The sequence below is a fragment of the Gymnoscopelus microlampas genome, assembly GCF_963454915.1.
Source record: "Gymnoscopelus microlampas genome assembly, chromosome: 20".
Lineage (NCBI taxonomy): Eukaryota > Metazoa > Chordata > Actinopteri > Myctophiformes > Myctophidae > Gymnoscopelus > Gymnoscopelus microlampas.
Genome location: NC_139957.1, coordinates 15,434,411 through 15,454,204, shown reverse-complemented (window position 1 = coordinate 15,454,204; position 19,794 = coordinate 15,434,411). Strand labels below are relative to the sequence as shown.

Genomic DNA, 19,794 nt, shown 5'->3' with positions numbered 1-19,794 from the left:
TGTGCGCTACGCTTGCATGCATGTGTGTGCGCGTGCACGTGCGTGTGTGCGCACGCATGCGCGTGTGTGTACGTGCATATTCCTGTCTACGTGGCTTTGAGTATCTGTGTGTGCACATGTTTCTGCCAGCACGTTCACAAATGTTTTCCCATATATGTTTGTCGAATGTATGCATGAGAGTGGCATGTGTATGGACTTCAGTGTCCATGTTTGTGTATATGGAAGTTTACATCAGTTTGAGTGTTTAAGAAAGAGGCTTCTTGAGCATGAGATTTCATGAGTTTCTATGTTTCCATCTGTGTGTGTCCATGTAGTGTGTGTGTGTTTGTGTGTGTGTGTGTGTGTGTGTGTGTGTGTGTGTGTGTGTGTGTGTGTGTGTGTGTGTGTGTGTGTGTGTGTGTGTGTGTGTGTGTGTGTGTGTGTGTGTGTGTGTGTGTGTGTGTGTGTGTGTGGGGGGGGGGGGGGGGGTGTTGGAATCTGGGCTCAGGATAAAGAGTTGCTGCAGTGGTTTGATGGTAAGTATAAAGGGCTTCTGTTGTTGTCAGGGGAAGACAGCGAGGCTGTTGAGGGATTTGTTGTGCCATTCTAAAGCGACTAAGAAATCAATAAAGTCAACACACAGCTAATTTGGTCCCAGTATTTACTGCATAATTATCATCGCTTTCAGATGGAATCCTTGCATGTCCAAAATCGTTACTTTTCAGGAAATGGGAAAATGTGTTCCAATGCATCCAATGCAGCTATTTAGTCACAAGCTCTTAATGGGTTCAAAGTGAGTTGCGAGCGAGCCCCCCTCTTGTTTTCAGGATTCTGTCTTTGCAGTTTGTCTCAGCACCAAAAACGGAGTACAGTACAGCATGTGCGTTATTTTTTTCTTTGAATCCTTTATAAAAGGTCCACATTTTTAGACGCCATATTATGAGAACACAGAACCTTTTTTGGAAAAAGGGTGTGAGTGGTACAGATTAGATGACAAATATCAGTCTGTTAGAAATAGGTTTCCTTGACAACCTTATTCAGTCTGTCCTCAACTGCACCTACAGTATGTTCTGTTAAGAACATATTTTAAAAGAAGAAAAAAAGATTGTGTGGTCTTTAAAGTACAGACTTACTGTATACAGTGTATTATTGAAATAAATATTGATATATATATTGATTCTATAATAAAACTGGAAATTTTTAACAACTTTACAGTAATTACTGAGTGACCATTTGAAAGACGTTTCCTTCATAGGCTGTCAGCCTCAAACATCTTAAATCTTCAAAAGGACCACTAATAAAGAGAAATGGGCAGTAACACGTTCCATTTACTGAAGTAACTTTTTGGATAAATTGTACTTGTACTAGAGTAGTTTTAATGCCATATACTTTTACATTTTACGTGAGTATAATTTGTGAAGAAGGACCTCTACTTTTACTCTGTTACAGTACATTGGGCTACATTCCGTTCGTTACTTTAACTTGTCCCCATTTTTTTATTCAATCCAAGATCTTCTGTCAGAGAGACTTTTGCCAAAGGCTCTGCCACATGACACAGTTTCACCAATCAAACGTAGCCACTAGCGACGTTTGACTATGTTTCACCAACCAAATATACTCTAGGCAGTCACATAACACACAAAATCTCTGCACTGATAGTACGCACAGCAGCACTGGAGAACACACACGAATGAATGAGTGGGTGTCAACAATGCCTGAAACAACAGCGTCAGCGTGTGTCCGTGTGATTCGGGAATCGGACTATGCTCGCCTTAAAAACTACCAAAAAGCTATATCATGCGCTGCCATCTTCATCTGCAGACTAGGGGTGTGCCGATACACTAATTTCACGAAACGATACGATACGATATTTGGCTCACAACTTCGATACGATTTCGATACGATACGATACGCACTTTTTTTATTATGAAAATAAATAGGGGAGAAAAAAAGGAAATGCAAACAAATAATTCTGTTTTTGCATTATTCAGACATGATAACTTGTAGCTTTTCAGCCGTTTTGAATCCAAATAGGGCAATAGTGTGACACCTGACCCGAAAAAAAACAACATGTTGTCACCCTTTTCACCTCGGGGCTGTTTGCATGCCTGATTATTTTGATTGGTAAAAAAAAAAAAAAAAAAAAAAATTCAAAACGATATTTTTTTTTCCCAAAACGATACATATCGTCGCGAAAACGTATCGCGATATATCGCGGGACGATATATCGGCACACCCCTACTGCAGACATGTGGACATTACAGCCTAAAATAACGAATACGTACTGTACTGTATATGTTGCGGTAAGTTTCAGATTTGGATAGGCTAGCCCTGTTAAAGGATCCTAGTCTTTGAAGAGAGTATTTTATATTTGGTTGTTGTCTTTAGTGACAGAATTGTCTGGCGAATAGTATGACCAATATACATCATACCTAGACTGGGATCATTTTGCTTTGTAGTTTGCATATCTGGTCTAGAGCGGACATGTAAACTGTTTGTGTGTGCAGCGTGCATGTATGTGTGTATGTGGGTGCGGGTGCAGATTACCAGTTTCTGTAGGCGGGTTCTAGACTGGATATGAGCAGCACTCAACACTAAATAGAAACCAGGCTTTCCCACAGGTACTAAGTTATAGTAAGTAATAGTAAACCATCACACTAAGTATCTGCTTCCACATGAACAGTTTAGAAACAAATGTGATATAACCTATAATCATTATAAAAATGGGCCATATTTGCAATTAGCTCTGGCACTCCTATTTTCATTATTGAAACAATAGATCAGAAGTTACTCAGTACTTTAGTACCGGTATTTTTTTTTCACTAAATACTTTTTTACTCTGAATTGATTCATATTATTCTGAAGTAACAATGCTCTTATTTGATAACAGTTTTTGGCTACTCTTCCCACCTCTGCAAATACACCAAGGGAGTAACACTAAATATAAAAGACAATTGAGCAACTCAAATGCATAAAAACACTACAATTGGAAGAGAACATTAAAAAGGACACTGAACTGACTCCAGTTCAACAAAGCAAAGTGATGTTTAACTGAAATGAAAAGGAGATTTGAAAATATAATAACATAAAGGGTAATGGCGGTCATAAAAGCCCTAACAGCCCCAAGAACTGAATGGTAGTGGCACTTGCTTGGAGGCATCTCACTTTGTTAAATATTGTCTCGGCAGCCTGCCAGACTCGAATGCATCTGCATTATTTCACTGTAGTCAGGAGGCCCTCACACTTACTGTAACACTCAATATTTTCTTTTACAGTTCAATTTAATTTCAAATAAATAAATAAAATATGTTCAAAAAAGTTGTCTTTAACTGAATCTATAAGAGCCAGCTACTCCAGAAAAGTTTTATTTGATGAACTGTAAATAACAAATTTGCTTCGATGAAAGCTAGAAGCACTGCCTGGTGGTATGTAAATCAGTCCAGCAATAGTTGGTAGGGTGTCAGCATTGATGGTATGGTAATTTGGATACACCTTCGCCCCTTACACTCCCTCAACGCACGCATGCACGCACGCACGCACGCACGCACGCACGTACGCGCGCACACATGCACGCACGCACGCACGTGCTTCCGAGAAGCCCCCCCCCCACCCTGCTCGGCTGTTTCACTGGCACAGATGATGACTGATAGCAGCAAAAAAAATAAGGAAAAAAAAGAAATGCAGACTGTGAAGCCACAGAATCACATCTGCTGCCCTGGGCTCTTATTCGATTCTAAAAGTGCTCCCCCAGGCAAAGCTGTGTGAATATTTCCCATAAAAAACATACAAACAAATGCTACCTTTAACTCATTCAATCCGGGAACGCATACTGTGTCATTTTAGATTTGCGCTATAACCATTATTTTATACTTTTATTCAAAAATAGCAGATCTACAAGCTCATAGATCTGCTATTTCTTTTTTAATCGTATATATTTTTCAAAGCGAACATTTGTAACTCAAATCTTTGCTTCTGGAGGTCCCTGGAACAGAATATTTCACAAATGCTCGCTTAAAAAAATATATGTATTCAAAGATTTGCACAAATATTCACGATCTTTCTAAAATAGCAGATCTACAAGCTTGTATATCTGCTATTTTTGAATAGCCAAAGAAATCTAAAATGACAGATATGCGTTCCCGGATTGAATGGGTTAATCAAATCACAAGTGAACAAATGACCTGGCGATCAATGAAAGGGAGCAAGTCATAGATAATTGCTTTGAGACGCGGATCCGTCCCTGCAGCAGTGAGTCTACCAACTGCTGCAGGGAGGTTGTGTGGAGTGGACAGCAGGCACTAACCACAACTTTATCAATACATGACATTGATATCTCACCATGGGTTCAAAACCAGCTTATGACCTGTCCTGCACGATACATAGTCCTCTCCTCTATTCTAAAACCCTCTGTCCTTTCACTCTCCTCTGCACTGGGTATAATAAAGCGTAAGAGCCTTTAAAAAAAATAATGTTAGTTACCATTTTGAGAGGGGCCAATATGAGGATGACGTAGCGGACCTCGCAACAGTTTTCCCCCCAGTTCTGAGGTCTCTCCAGGCGGGAAATGCACACGTGACGCCTCTGGAGGCTTTTCACATTACAACTGGAGGAGGGAGAGAGAGAAAGAGAGAGAGAGAAAGAGAGAGAGAGAGAGAGAGAGGGAGGGAAGGAAAGAGTGAAAGAGGATATAAACAGGAAGGGAAAGAGGGAGGAAACAGGTAGATGTGGAGAAGGAGAGAAGACATTTTGGGAGGGGAGAATGGGAACACATGAGAGACCGGCAGGTGGACAGAGTGAGAACAAGATGGATGGATGGAAAGGAAAACCAAGAGAGCAAAGGGTGAGATAGGGAGAGGGAGTGAGACAGAGACAAAGGGTGTGAAACAAGGATAGAGACAGTGAGACACGGGGAAGTGAGATAGGGGTAAGAATGAGTAAGATAGGGGAAAGAGGGAGTGAGTGGAGAGACGGAGTAAGACAGGAGGGAAAAGTGGGTGAGACAGGGTGAGAGAGGGGGTGAGACAAGAGGGAAAAGGAAATGAGATGGGGAGACCGTGAGTGAGATGGGGGAAAGACAGAGAAAAGGAGTGAGACAGGGGAGAGAGGTAATGAGTGTTATAAATGTCAGTGTTTCACCTCATTTCCATAGTTTAACCTCTCTGTGTGTAGAATGCATGCAAATGAACACACACAAACACAGTGCAAACACATGGACACAAACAAGGATGCACACTGTATATACACACAAGTACAAGCACACACACACAGGCATGCTCAGGACACCACAAATGACACACATAACTGCACATACACAAGCAGAGGTGTAAATTAAGACCAAATTACACAAAATAAACTAGATAATTTAAATGGATTCACTGAACTAATGATCATTAACGTAACTTAATGATCATAATTGAGTCAAACGGGGTGTATATTTCAATGCATTTAAAAGATGTAGTTCACCCAAGAACTGACTTTATTTCTATCGTTTACTTACCCCGTGATGTCTTCAATAAAAGGAGAATTTTCATTTTTATAACAATCCTTTACAGTGAATGAAGAATCCAACAAAATAAGAAAATACTTGATGAATTGAAGTAAAACAGAGGCAAAGATTAACAGCAGCAAAACAATATCAAGAATCTGTTTATAAAAACTGCACTCACAGTGTAATCCAAATGATCTATTCTCTTTCCAAAATGTAACCATAACCAAAAATGGTTTAAGCACTTCCGGCCTATTCTGTCTCATTACAGGAATAATGCACGCGCCTAGAAACTCGCGTGCATGTGAATGAGCTCCCGTTGAACCCCACGGGCACGCTCAGGCGCGTTCTTCACTCGTGCATCTCACGGTTTCAACCGGAAGTGAATTCAAACGTTTATTTTCTTGAAAATTAAAAAGCGTTTTGACCGTTGCATTATGCAAATGGGTAGAAGACTTTTGGGATCACACTGGAGTTTATAACCGGATTTCTTTTATAGTTTTGCTGCTGTTAATCTCGGCCTCCATTTACTTCAATTCATCAAGCATTTTCTTCTGCAATCACCGCAAAGGAATGTTATACAAACGTATTCAAGTCATCACGGGGTAAGTAAACGATAGAAATAAAGTCACTTCTTAGGTGAATTATTCCTTTAAATATAGAATTACAGTACTTACATGATACAGAGCCAGGACTGTTGGTACTGGATTCCTGTGGCCGTGGCCGTCACTCCCTGGATGGTCTCTGACAGCAGGTGGACTACAGACGACAGGTCAAAGGTCACACACTAGGAAAAGAGGGTCAACTTCCCATCTGGTGACTACTCTCATACACACCTAATCACTAATTCTGATGTGTGTGTGTGTGTGTGTGTGTGTGTGTGTGTGTGTGTGTGTGTGTGTGTGTGTGTGTGTGTGTGTGTGTGTGTGTGTGTGTGTGTGTGTGTGTGTGTGTGTGTGTGTGTGTGTCCATTCATTTTGTTACCAGCTACAGCATCCATGCATAGACATTATTATTCTAGTATTCACGTTAAACAACAAGGATAGTTTACTTGCAGCAGATAGATAGAGAATGATACTCAGGCAACGATATGAAGGCACAAATTACTGTAGCAGTTTAAATAGTAATGTGGGCTGTTTAGTTGTTTAGTTGACAAACAATGTCTATTTTATGTGAAGGTAAATCTTGCCATGAGATCATTCCCCTAGAAGTCAAATGTACGTGGGATAGATAAAGATCACATTCTTGGAATATTGCTGTTTACACATTTTGTTCTAGCCGGCATTGTTTGACTGTAAAAGGGAAAATAAAACCTTCTGGTTGTCAGTCTAGAAGAGTGTTCACTGTGTTGTTGGCTTATGCCAAGATTTTAAAAGTTACTTTATCTGAGATCACGCACGCACACCACACGCACACACAGAGAAGTAGTATTACTACTAAATATACTACTAAATATGTGTCAAACTAATTAACACATATGCAGAGGCCAAACAGGAGAACTCTGTCTGCATCAGATGTGAGCATGGTTATCTGCCATCTCTGGCTTGCATTGTAACCACTTCCTCTCTTAAGAGTCTTCCAGCTCTGATAATGATAATAATGCGTCCACATTAAATTGTTGCTGCTAACAAGCTAATGTTAACTAAAGACATCGGTATGTTACAGTAGCTACCACATAAGTCACCAACTGAGGTTATATCATGAGAAACACATTTCTACTTTTACTTTATTTGTTTATTTGAGAGTGACACAATATATGAATGAACAATGCATTCAAAATATGCTCACCAACGATTCAGCAAATATGCCCTGAAAATATGACATGGACCCTAACTTACACTGTGGAAACATTGTCTCCTGAAGTTCACTTTTTAGCTCAGGGAAAAACACTCTCATCTTGCTCTGATACTGACGTTGGATGCTTTGTTTGTAAGTCTATTGTATAGTCTAAGATATATAATTATACTGAAATGATAAAGTCAAGATTTAAAAATAATTAATGCATGCCAAGATGTCCATCTTATAGTCACTGTTACATATTGTATAGTCTGGGAGACATCGGCTTAGAGACTGGACAGCAGGGGCAAGGCCACTGCGTTCTGATTCAAATCGATAGCCAATGAAGAAAAGGGGGCGGGATCCACATGCAGTGGGTGTTGCATGTAAATAGGAGCGACGGGAAGCAATTTCTCCTTGAGAAATTGCGGCCGCCATTGTTGTGTACTGCTGTTTGCCTCTCGTCGGACTGTTTAGACGAGTTGCACAGCTCTCAGACCGGTAAGAGGCGTGTCCGCTCAGATTCTGAGCGTAAGTTACATCCCGCCCACAAATACAGGGGTTTTGGCCCAGAAGTTCCTCGCCCCTCCCGTTTGTATGCGAGAGCTGGCGAAAACTTCTGGGAACTCAGATTACATACTGTATGATGTAGTTTATTAACATTAAGAAGTGAAGCTCCTAAAGCACAGCACAAAATGTATCTTTTTATATAAATGTTATATTATCATTTTCATCATAGTTTTTTACCAATTATTTGGGGACCCATTTGCAATACCCTCGTGGCCCACCAATGGTCTCCAGCCCACAGGTTGAGAATCCCAGTCTCATAAGCATGTCTATAAATCCTCTCTAAGCAGCGTGCATGGACACTCATCAAAAATGTCATTATGCTGCCGAGTTTAGTCGACGGAAATCATTAACCGCGTGCGACTCCAGTGCCTCGCTGAAGAAGCCGGTTCAATTTCTCCTAATAATAACTACAATTCTCCGTCTCCGGGCCTCCATGGTGCGACCTGAAGGAGACATTTTAAGTATTCAAGGATGCTCTTCAGAGAGAGAACGCAACTTCCCCACCTCTCAATCCACACAACACCTGTTTGCTTTGCTTCTTGTTTTACTCTTTCCTCCGGTGGTTCTCAAAGTAGTTAAGTAGTTTCTAACCGCTTCCATTTATATGTTGACTATATTAAAAAAAAATCACACCCAGTATAAGCGGTGCCTACTCTGTTTAATGAGTGTGTGCTGTCATTCAGTCGGTACAAATCTATTTGATGTGTGGGTGCTGGTATTGATGCGGTACTGAAAGAGTATTTATACTCTTTTTTTTTATCAACTTTTAGTATTTTTACTCATTTTAACTATGTTTAATTATTTGTACTCATTTTAACTACGTTTAAATATTTTTACTCATTCTAACAACCTTTAAGTATTTTGACTCTTTTTTTTTATAAATGTTTAAGTATTTTTACTATTTTTTTCAACTTTTAAGTATTTTACTCATTTTGAGTACTTTTAAGTATTTTTACTCAATGTAAGTACTCTTAAGTATTTTTACTCGAGGTATTTACTTTTAAATATTTGTACTCACTTTATTTACTTTTAATAATTTTTACTCACATTGTAGATCGGTCGTTTTAGTGTGTGTGTGTGTGTGTGCATGTCTTTAAGTGGCGCATGTGCTGCAACGGTGCGCCTGAAGGGACCGCATGTTCTGTGTGTGTGTGTGTGTGTGTGTGTGTGTGTGTGTGTGTGTGTGTGTGTGTGTGTGTGTGTGTGTGTGTGTGTGTGTGTGTGTGCGTGTGCGTGTGTGTGTGCGTGCGCACAGTGCTGGCTTGTGTGTGTGTGTGTGTGTGTGTGTGTGTGTGTGCAGGGGCGGCCTTAATGATCTGGGGGCCCGTTTCAAGAGCTCATATGGGGGCCCCATATGCACCCCCCAAAAAAAAAAAAAAAAAAAAAAAAAAAAAAAAAATAATAATTAAAAAAAAATGTGTGGACTGAAGTTGGTTTGCTTCCACAATCCATAATGATGCATTTTCGAACTAAATTAATTAGGCTATCTGCACTTCCACCATGGACAGACAGCTAAAACAACTCACTCACATGATTCACTTGAGCTGAGCCCTGACTCAATCAGATCTACATCATCTTCTTGTATGAAATTCTTGGACGTCGTTTTTTTTTTTTTTTTTTATGTTTCACCCAATTGAAACGGGTGAAACATAGGAAAGGCCGCCACTGTGTGTGTGTGTATGTGTGATGTGTGTGTGTGTGTGTGTGTGTGTGTGTGTGTGTGTGTGTGTGTGTGTGTGTGTGTGTGTGTGTGTGTGTGCATTTCTTGAAGTGCCGCATGTGTTGCATCTTTGCCGTCCGCAAACGGACGGACGGACGGACACACACACACGGTAAAATGTAGAGTGGCTGGCACCGCTAATAACAGATGTAGCTTGCAGCGCTGCGAGCTAGTACATCTGAAAAAAAGTACGAAAAGTACGTCTGAAAAATATAATCCTGTTTGGAAATTTTTGAATAATCTTTATTTTATTTTGTTACATAAATCTTCTCTTCTGGGAATCGGATCCCTGGCACAAAACCTTTTCAGATGGGGGTGGGGGGGGGGGGGGGGGGGGGGGTCCGCGGCCAAATACAAATCAATTTGGGGGTCCTTCACTTGAAAAAATATGAAAACCACTGCCTCATTGGACAGATTACAGGGAGAAAATGTTTGGTGTCAGAATCAGTGGGGCTTATCATTTAGCCATCAGCATCATTCTCCCTGAGGCTTCTGCTCTCTCTCGCTCTCTCTCTCTCTCTCTCTCTCTCTCTCTCTCTCTCTCTCTCTCTCTTGCTTTTTCAATCTGGTCCTCTTAATCTGTTCCCAGCTTTCCCAGCACAATGTCTCTCTCTGTCTGCATATACCTTCCTCCTTTTCCTGCACTCTATATACCACTCTCCTCCTTCCCTTTCTCTCTCTCCATTCGTATGACTTTTCCTCTCTACCTGGTTTTATTCACCTCGCTTTCTTCAATCTTGTCTGCATTCCTTTCTCTCTCCTCACACTCATTTACCCCTCTCTCGTGTCCCTCCATCTCTCCTCTCTGTCTCTCTCTCTCCTGCCATCTTTATCTGTCTTTCTGCTCTCCTCTTACTCTTTTATTTCTCTCTCTCTCTCTCTGGCCGTCTCATCAATAAGGCATCCTCCATTCATGCCAGAAAATGATGGGTGTCACCATGACAACAGTATCACAGTCCTCAAGGAGTGAGTGACTGAGTGCGTGCGTGCGTGCGTGCGTGCGTGCGTGCGTGCGTGCGAGAGAGAGAGAGAGACAGAGAGACAGAGAGACTGGTAGAGAAAATAAAAGGAAGAGGGTGGGCATGCAGACATAATGAGAGAGAATGACAGAAAGAGACAGAGAGACAGACAGGGACATGCGAGAGCGGGGTAGAGAGAGAGAGAGAGAGAGAGGGAGGGGCAGAGAAGTAAAGGACGTGGACTGGGATTCAATTCAATTAATAGCAGTAAAGCCTGAGAGGCATGTAATCATCAGAAACCATCCAACTTCTCACTGATGTCAGTGAGAGAGAAACAGAGTTGGAGAGTAAAAGAAAAATTGACAAATAATATGGAGAGAGAGAGAGAGAGCGGTCTGTGGTCTTCCATACCAACAAGTTGCTTGGCCAATGACAGAAATATGGACCGTCTGAAAAGGATGACAACGAGACAGACTGACAGACAGACAGACAGACAGAAGGGAAGGCTGCTTGCTTCAAGCCTACCAGATTACAGCAAATCCTGAGCTGCTACAATATCACCTCCAATTCAACTCTTTTCAAGTCAAATAGAATAGAAAAAAATATAAAAGACAGGAATTATTTTCTTCCCCCATCCCCGAGTTATAATTGAGGGTTCTGTAGAGCTGAATTGATAGAGCAACACCATACACATCAAGATATATGAGACGATGTTACTCTTAATCAGCAACTATTCCAACTTAGAATGTATTTATTTATTACTTCTTTGTCATTTATGAATAATTTGAGATTGTCTTAATTTCTTGAGATGATGAACCAATTTTTTCCTTGTTTTAACCCATTAAAACCGGGAAAGCATCTGTGTCATTTTAGATTTTAACCACTTTTAACTGTTATTTTATACTTTAGTTACGCAAAAATAGCAGATATACAAGCTCATAGCGTGTCATTTTGTGCTCGACAGGGTCACAGGTCTTAATGTGTTAGATAACCTTGTGTTTTCTTTTATCGACGAACGTGCCATTGTTGTATAATGTAAGCTGATAACCAAACTAAACTAAACATCCACAGCTGCCTTGGATAACTAACATAATTTATCAGATTGTAACAGAGACAGAGACAGGCAAGCTGATGTTTCTGTGTTGTCACAGCATGTCTGCACATGTAGTCACAATGGAAATGTTCCTGTGTCAATAGAAAAAAAAATAATGTTCTACCTTTTCTCTCAGGCTCCTGGTTCATTATTCATCACTTTTCTGTCATAAAATAAACATTCTAGGGAATAGGGATATATTAATCTGTGTAGCATTTATCATCTGGGTGAGGCAGCTTGAGCCTTGACTTCCTTGTTATTATTATGGGTGCAACAGTTAATTGAACTAATTGATTTAATCGATTATAAAAACGTTTTTAATACTGTAAAATGATCGATTTTGGGGGAGAAAGAATGGGCATTTTACGTGTCAGTATGCACAGTTGTGAGCATTTAGAATGACTATTTATGTACGAGTAAATATACAAAGGGCTTAAGTGGTTAATCAGACCAATTGATTTAGTAGATTATGAAAAATCTGACGTGTCGATTTGCTGATATATAAAAGATTTAAAAAAAAAATAGTGTGCTAATTGCAGCCCTTCATGTAGGGTTAGGGTATGTTGGTAATCAAGCAATTTGAGGTTATTCTGCTGTTGCACTCACTGTACAATACATCACTTAATGCCTAGCGTGCAAAATTATAAACGGTCAGAGTTGACAGACACAACCTCAATCACAACACTCTCAAGTTTGCAAACACAACAGCAGGTAATTATCCCTTGCACTAATACTAGGGTAGAGTCAGTGCCAGCAATACAGTACATAAACCTGGCTTAGGCATTAGAGTCAAGATGGGTGGGCAACAACAGGTTTGTCATTAAGAGTGATCAAGTGAGTACATACATAAAACTCATGCACACAAACACATAATAAATGTACTCATCTATTAAGAGATTTCAACATGGTTTCGTCAGCTTTTGGTACACAAACAAACAAACCCTGCAGTATAGGATACGGCAAACAGGGTGAAAAAAATGTTCACACACTGCAAATCAAATGTGACAAACTTTAAAAGAAATGTGATGACGAAACGTCAGGAAGGAGCTGAGAGCAGGCGGCTGCATTGTTCACTTTGATCTCTGGGTGTTTTTTTTAATCCCTTAACTGTGTTTTCCACACAGTTTGGACTGAGGGGTGAAAAACTGTTTATGATTTTCATAAATCCCACGGGATAATGGAATCTGTCACAAATTTAGGGGATTGAGGTTAAAAACAGACACTGGTCCAAACAGAGACGTCATAATAATATTGTTTTTAATATGGTTCATGTGCATAGACAGCATGTGACTTTACAATGGCCTAATTTCAATGCATTAACCCGTGAATTCATTTATAGATAATGATACTGTATTATATTTTCTAAGCACCTTTCAAAAATATTTGTTTCGCGAAATATTATTAAATAAAAGTCATAAAATAAATGATTGATTGAATACTTTATTGACGGCTTGTTTCCATTGTGGTCCATTAAACATTCATCACTCAAACAATTGGACAAAAACAAAAAAGAAGAAGAAAATCTAAATATACAGTTTAAATTCATGATACGACGGGGATACAACATATTGGAGAGCCGTTTACAACCCAGGGGGGAGGCAGCTGGGGAACGAATTTAGCTAAGTCCAAATTGAATGTTCATGGTGCCATGCTTTTAGGTCATCCTTAAACTTCACGTGTTTTTCTCCTGATCAGTGCTTCTCTGATCCACTTGGGTATTACACATAACAATAAACAGACCCAGCACCCTGGGTAATAGAACGGGCCCAATCTGGACCAATAGACCATAATAAAACACGGACCAGAGCCTGAACGGATCTCAGGTATTGTCTCGGCGGGTTTTCATTTTGTGTGTAACTGTGAAGACCTCTACTACAGACCACAGTAGGAGAAAGCGATCCCAAAAGTTACAGTTACATTCGAAATAAGAATAAGAGTAAAGCTATAATCTCAAAACAAATACACATAAAGTGTGTAATAAAGAGTTCCTCAGCCTCAGATATCAAATAGGGGAGTGTATCAACAGTCATATACTATACAGTACATAAAGTACAGAGTACCAGTGTAATGGGAGCAAGTAAGACTGACCTTTCGACAGCGCTCAGCGCTTGGCTGTGAAAACGGTCCCTTAAGCCCCATTCCCACTGGCATGTAAAGCCAGTTATCAACTGGTAATTTCCCATTTTGGCATCCTGTGGGAACATGTGTTCGTCTCGAATGCCGGTTTATTGCGCTCCACAAATCTACCACATCCTACCTTTCTGGATTTTCATAAATGTTTTCCAGCGGCTGGTGTGGCAATGACAGCTAAATCATGTCTGTAGAGTATGACGTTAGTTCTATGAACAAAACTATGAACAAAGTCCTTTGAGGGATAACTCAGCATGGTGACCAGGGCAGAGTTAAATAGCCGGTCTGCAAGCCTACAGGTGGATGCAATTGTTTCCGTTTTTCCCAAATACATTTTTTTATAATCCCCAAATGCCTAGTCTCTTTGTAGTGCTCTTCAATGAGGGGCAGTACAGTTTCTATACCAGCATGCAGCTCGCCAGGATGCTCTTGATAGACCGGCCGGAGAGGGCTCATGCTGAATTTCTTCAGTTGCCGAGACATTGTGCAGTCTCTTTTTCTTTTCACCACGTGTGTGGGTGGGGTTGTCAGAGGTGTGTACGCTGAGAAACGATTGACCTTCCCCAGTGTAGCACAGTCGATGGAGATGTGCTCTCTTCTCTGCTTCCTGTAGTCAACGATCATCTCTTTGGTATTCTTAACATTGCTGTCTCCTCATCGTTGACCTGATCAGGCCCTTCACTGTTGTGTCGTCGCTTGTCAGCATACTAGATGATAACATTGGAGCTGTGCATAGCCATGCAAACGTTTGTGTACAGGGCGTAGAGGTGAAGGCTCAGCACGTAGCCCTGAGGAACTCCTGTGTTGAGGGTTGGTGGTTCTGATGAGGTGCTGAAGTCTGAAGAAAGGCTTGTGTGGCTCAAAATGTTACCACTTTTGCAAATTTAAGGTCCTTTTAATAGAAGCTATTTGGTTTGCAGATTCTTTCGTTATGCCCATTCCCACCAACTAGCAATGGCCAGACAGGAAGTCCAGTATCCAGCTGCACACGGTTGGGTGCTGGCCCAGATCCCCGAGCTTGGTGTTGAAAGCTGAGTTGTAGTCCACAAACAGCCAGTCGCAAACAACAGTTATTTCCCTCTGGGTGATAAAAGGCAGTGTGAAAAGCCATGGCAATTGCATCGTCAGTAGAACTATTTTGACAATAAACAAATTGCCTTGGGTTCAGCATGGCAGGTAATACAACAACAATAATGTCCCTCATCCTCTCAAATAATTTATAAACCATTGAAATGGAATGACAGGACTTTGATTGATTCACAATAAGGTTACAGCAATGTTATAATAATACAAAATACATTGCAACATGCAAACAACGCATATCGATTGTCTTGCATGAGACATATTTCTGAACGTACCTCTGTCATTAAAATGTCCCTGTAATCTGTAAAGTTTGATTGTTAATACATTTTGTCAATCATGTTTGTATTACCAGTCAAACATTACAATTTATAACTTAAGTGTCCGGTCAACAATCCATCTGCCTGGTCTAGCGCCTTTTAAGGGAGATAGACTAGGCCCTTTGAGGTCTCAACTAGATATATTTACTGTAAGTAGTAGGCTATATATTTATGCATGTCCCCACATACCAATAAGCAGGTTAAATCATTGTAATTAAGCCATTGTAAAGTGTTAAGCCAATTGGGATGTGCAGACACATATTGAGATTCCCTGTAGAAGCATTATATTTTCCTGTGAATGTGATTAGGGACCATGTGCTTTTTAGCCAAGGAGAACCTGTTTTTTTTTTTGTAAGTGACATGCTCCTACCGTTATGTATAGAGGTGAATTTAATAACACCCCCTGATCTTATGGTGCAACAGATAAGCTCTGGCCTCAACCATTGTTCTGATTGCATGCGAACATAATTCACTCACTCACTCACACACACACACACACACACACACACACACACACACACACACACACACACACACACACACACACACACACACACACACACACACACACACACACACACACAATGAAATGATGCATTTCCTTCAACGTCTGGAGGGTGTTGGCACAGGGCTATTTGAAGGAGGTGATTAAGACACAGGGTGATGGGCTCTGAACACTTACATCAGATTACATTCCATCACAACCAATCACGATGCTGCATGGAGATGTCGGCAGGGGAAGATGAGAGGATGGTGCTGCCAGGACTGGGTTGATGGATGCAGGTTCTAATCCCCCCTTTACTCCAATGCATGTATAACAACTGCTGATTAAATTAATGCCCTATACTTATTTGTCTCTCAATGTCATACAGTTGTCTAGAGTTCATGTGTCAATTTTATGAGCAGCTTTTGTGGGTTTAATCCCACTTACTTTCATGTGTGTATTACAATTATTTTGTTCACGTGCACATAGTACTGTATATGAACGTAGTATATTTCAAGAAGGAGAGATCACAGTTAACATCCTAAGCCATCTTCCTCTGCACTGGGAGGAAAACTGCAGCCGAAAGTTTGATGGAATGCATTTTCACACGTGAATTGTGTCTTATGAGCGGTCGGGTTCTTTTGCAGCCAACCTACGCGTGCATACTGGCTGCTATCAGTGTAGCGTTGACTGATAAGCCATCTGTAGATCAGGGGTTTTGAAAGTGTGAGGCACGCCCCCCTTGTGCACAACAACAGCGTGACATTTGGTATTATCTATAAGTTTACCCAAACTGCTTGTGGGTTTTAATGCCCCCTACTCATATATATATATACAGTATACATATATACGCACGCACGCACGCACGCAGATGCTATTAGGCAGGTCAATTTATCAACTTCTAAGTGTTATGTTAATTCATATTGAAACATCTCAGTTATGCAGCAACCGACAAAGGGAACTGATTCACAGTGTGACGCCGTTGTTGTACGACGGTGTCCACAACAGGGCAAACAGGACGTTGATTTGAAGGGGCTAGCTGAAGAGAGCTATTGACAACTGTAACACAGAAAAAGGGAGGATTACTCATTGCTGGGGTTTGTCTGTAATCATTTGATGACTCAATGGATCGACCCAGTCCTGAGTGCTGAGCGGGAGGGAAAGGGCGAGGGAAGGACATGGATGGAATACTGATGGTGATTGGTAACAGAAAGAAGTGAGGGCCACTGATTGCGGCGCCTCACCGGTGGCTAATGCTGACATTTTCATCCAATTAGCACAGCTTACCATCATCAAAGAAAACGAAACTTTGAGACAGGTCTGCAAGCAGCAGGAGAGAAGGGGAGAAGAGGAGAGAGATTAGAGAAACAGTTTAGTTACATCTTTATCAATGGAAAGAGTGATCGATAAACAGGTGATTTCTACAGAAGCACATAAGTACTCAGATATACAAAGACACGCGTACTCACATGCACACATATTCACACAGTACAATATCACAGCACACACCACACACATTCACTATTACACACGCACACTTACTCATTCACAGGTACGTGCTTTAAAGTCTCCGGCTGAAGCTGAAGCTTCATTTCCTGCACTCCTCTGTCTCATGCATATTAAATATGATCTCTCAGTGCACCCCAACCCCACCCCCACCACACACACACACACACACACACACACACACACACACACACACACACACTTTCTGTGGTAGCCGCCACGCGCTGCAGATCTTATCTTGATTAGCATCCACATGCCATTACCGCAAATTGGATTTTATCATCGACAGAGTTCTACATTCAGCTGGAGCCAAAAGAAAGAAGTAGGGAGGAAAAAAAAACATCCCAAGATTTCATTGAAGAAAAATAAAGACGGGAGACAATTACACGCTGGCTGTCACTTCTCATGTGAATAAAAGGGCTGAAATGAATGGTTTCCACGTGTTAGCATTGTGATCATTCCTCCAGATTGGTGGGGTGGATTTTATTTTATTTTTGATATCTTCTCGCTGTGGAAAAGTCATGCTTTCAGCCTGCTTGGGATAGATGTGTTATTAGAAGCGAGAGGCATAAACACATAAACACTTTTCCTGTTGAATGGAACCAATTGCCTCATGAATACAAGGCTGCCATCATGGAAAAAGCACATAACTGCAATTTCGGCAGCATTGTTTGTTTTCTCGCTTGTATCGAGAGTTTACGCGCTTGTTTCTGCTTTGAGTGCATTTCGAGTGTATTTCATGCCCCTTTTGGGCCTTTTGAAAACTGTTAAAGCCTCATTGTGTGATCTCAGAAGGTACGTGGCTGTCAGTGAGAAGTCAAAGCCTTCTGCTCCTGCGTTCGTGGACAGCGTGTTCTTTGCAGACACGTGTCGTTTCGCAGCACCTTCTATTAAGCCGTTCAATCCGGGAACGCATCTGTGTCATTTTGAGTCTTCTTTGGCCAATCAAAAATAGCAGATCAACAAGCTCATAGCGTGGCACCGAGTGCCGCGCTATGAGCTTGTAGATCTGCTATTTTTGAAAAATCGTGAACATTTGTGCAAATCTTTGAATACATATATATATATATTTATTTTTTTTAATTTATTTTTTTGGGGCTTTTTGCCTTTTATTGATAGATGACAGTAGACTGACAGGAAATGGGGAGAGAGAGATGGGGGGGTGACACGCAGCAAAGGTCGTCGGGATCGGGAGTCGAACCCGCGACACGCTGTCAGGCTGGCATTGCAGCCTAGGGTGCCTGGACCGCCACGCTGCGGCCCAGGCCGGAATACATATATTTTTTAAGTGAAAATCTTTGCTTCTGGGGGGTCCCTGGAACAAAACATTTTGAGATGGGGGTCCACGTTCAAATACATATCTAAAATGTTTTTATTTTCCATGTCAAGGACCCCCAAAATTATATTTATTTGGCCGCGGACCCCCATCTCAAAATATGTTGTTCGAGGGACACCCAGAAGCACAGATATGAGTTAAAAATGCTTGCTTTAAAACGTATATTCAAAGATTTGCACACATTTTCCAAGTTCATAGCACGGCACTCTGTGCCGTGCTATGTATATTGTATATCTGCTATTTTCGAAAAGCCAAAGACATCTAAAATGACACAGATGCATTCCCGGATTGAATTTGTTGAATAGAGGATTTTCCTGCTAGCGTGTTCACAATTATAAATATACAATGGTTTTCCTGATGTGATCCGATGAGCTCAAATAAATAAATAAACAAAGGAAACAAACAGGGGGAGGATTATGTAAATGCAGGCAAAGTACTGAGCCGACTAGACTGATCAAAGGTGACAGCAATTTAGGGAGAAAATGATGGTACAGTCATCTCGACTAGGCAGCAGCCACACTGTAGCTGCTAATGTGTCAGAGGAGGAGACAGGGATTAGTGAAAACAGAGGTGGATCAATTCATGCAGACGCCATCTTCATCAACATCATTTCCTCCTCCATTGTCATCACAATCATTGTGACCGAAACCATATTCAAGATCCCCGTCGTCGACAATCAACAAACAGGTGCTCATCACCACCACTGTTGTCAATGTCAGGATTATAACCATCATCATCAGACAATATCATTGTCATCCCATTAATCATCCTCATCGCCTTCATCATCATCATCATCACCGCCACCTAGTAGCACCGTGTTGCCTCATAGCACGAAGGTCCTGGGTTTGAATCTGTGTGAAGTTTGAGTGTTTGCCCCATGTTCACATTGGTTTCCTCCGGCACCAAAGGACATACAGTGCATGCTGCCGATGCACTTGTTGTGCAAGGCACTATGACTAGCCTTAGAGCTGGAGCTGGTCCCCTGGCACTGCTCAGTGACTGTCCAATGCTCTTAATACTTAGAATGGGTCAAATGTAGAAGACAAATTATCAACGATCATTGTCATCATCATCATGATTTCATGAATATCATGGTTTTGTTTTATTGCTGTGGAAAGTAATGTACTTACTGCAGCAGTGAAATATTTGTATTTTCCGCATGCAGATTGTGAAAGCTGTGTGCTAGTATGGAATCTCAGCAGGAAAAGAATTGAAGAATGGGAAATGTGGCCTCTTCTCCTCCTCTCCTCAAGCAGGGACTAAGACTAATTATCTCTGCCTGCTTTCATCTTTTTCATTTCTCTAACTCTCTGTTCTTTTGGAGGCCTGTTATAATGTCCCCCGTTCTCTTTATCT

At 41.0% G+C, this 19,794-nt stretch overlaps 1 protein-coding gene across 4 annotated transcripts in view; it reads right to left on the bottom strand.

Moving 5' to 3' along the window:
* Nucleotides 1–19,794, bottom strand: part of slc4a11 (solute carrier family 4 member 11) — a 131,188-nt gene that overhangs the window by 42,054 nt on the left and 69,340 nt on the right. For all 4 annotated transcript variants that reach the window (XM_084045398.1, XM_084045396.1, XM_084045395.1 and 1 more), the window contains exons 6-7: nucleotides 6,142–6,223; nucleotides 4,459–4,582 (exon numbers count right to left, since the gene is read on the bottom strand). In XM_084045398.1, the coding sequence (XP_083901524.1) occupies nucleotides 4,459–4,582; nucleotides 6,142–6,223 (206 nt within the window). The remainder of the gene's footprint in view (nucleotides 1–4,458; nucleotides 4,583–6,141; nucleotides 6,224–19,794) is intronic.